Genomic DNA, 537 nt, shown 5'->3' on the forward strand with positions numbered 1-537 from the left:
CTCAAGTGGCCCCGGGGAAGAGACGGAGCAGACGGCTAATGTCAGTGACTCCGATAAAACCCATCCGAAGGGATTGCTTGTGGCCTTTGGGGACTCGGTAATGTAATGTTTAAGTGTTTATGGTGACTAAAGAGAGCTGATCCTCTACGACCCCCTCCCTTCCCTCCCTAATTAATGGAATTGCTTTGTTAGCGTAATCGATCTCGGCGACTCGGGGAAGAGACGGAGCAGACGGCTAATGTCAGTGACTCCGATAAAACCCATCCGAAGGGATTGCTTGTGGCCTTTGGGGACTCGGTAATGTAATGTTTAAGTGTTTATGGTGACTAAAGAGAGCTGATCCTCTACGACCCCCTCCCTTCCCTCCCTAATTAATGGAATTGCTTTGTTAGCGTAATCGATCTCGGCGACTTCTGCTGGGCCCGGGAGCTGGGCGAGGAGGCTGGGAAGGGCAGGGCGGGCTGCTTCCCCCGCTGGCAGCCCTTGCGGCGGGGCTGCGGTCTGCTGGCCGCACGCGTGCGGGGAGAGGCAGTCCTG

The 537-nt window shown here is 55.9% G+C and overlaps 1 protein-coding gene across 1 annotated transcript in view; it reads left to right on the plus strand.

Moving 5' to 3' along the window:
* LOC104073353 (GTPase HRas) overlaps window positions 1–97 on the plus strand; it is a gene marked incomplete at its 3' end in the record, with an annotated part of 5,287 nt that extends 5,190 nt beyond the window's left edge. Inside the window, exon 3 of the mRNA XM_009573077.1 lies at window positions 7–97. Within this exon, the coding sequence (XP_009571372.1) occupies window positions 7–97 (91 nt within the window). The remainder of the gene's footprint in view (window positions 1–6) is intronic.
* Between the last annotated feature and the right edge of the window lie 440 nt (window positions 98–537).

The sequence above is a fragment of the Fulmarus glacialis genome, unplaced genomic scaffold (assembly GCF_000690835.1).
Source record: "Fulmarus glacialis isolate BGI_N327 unplaced genomic scaffold, ASM69083v1 scaffold28882, whole genome shotgun sequence".
NCBI classification, from domain to species: Eukaryota; Metazoa; Chordata; class Aves; order Procellariiformes; family Procellariidae; genus Fulmarus; species Fulmarus glacialis.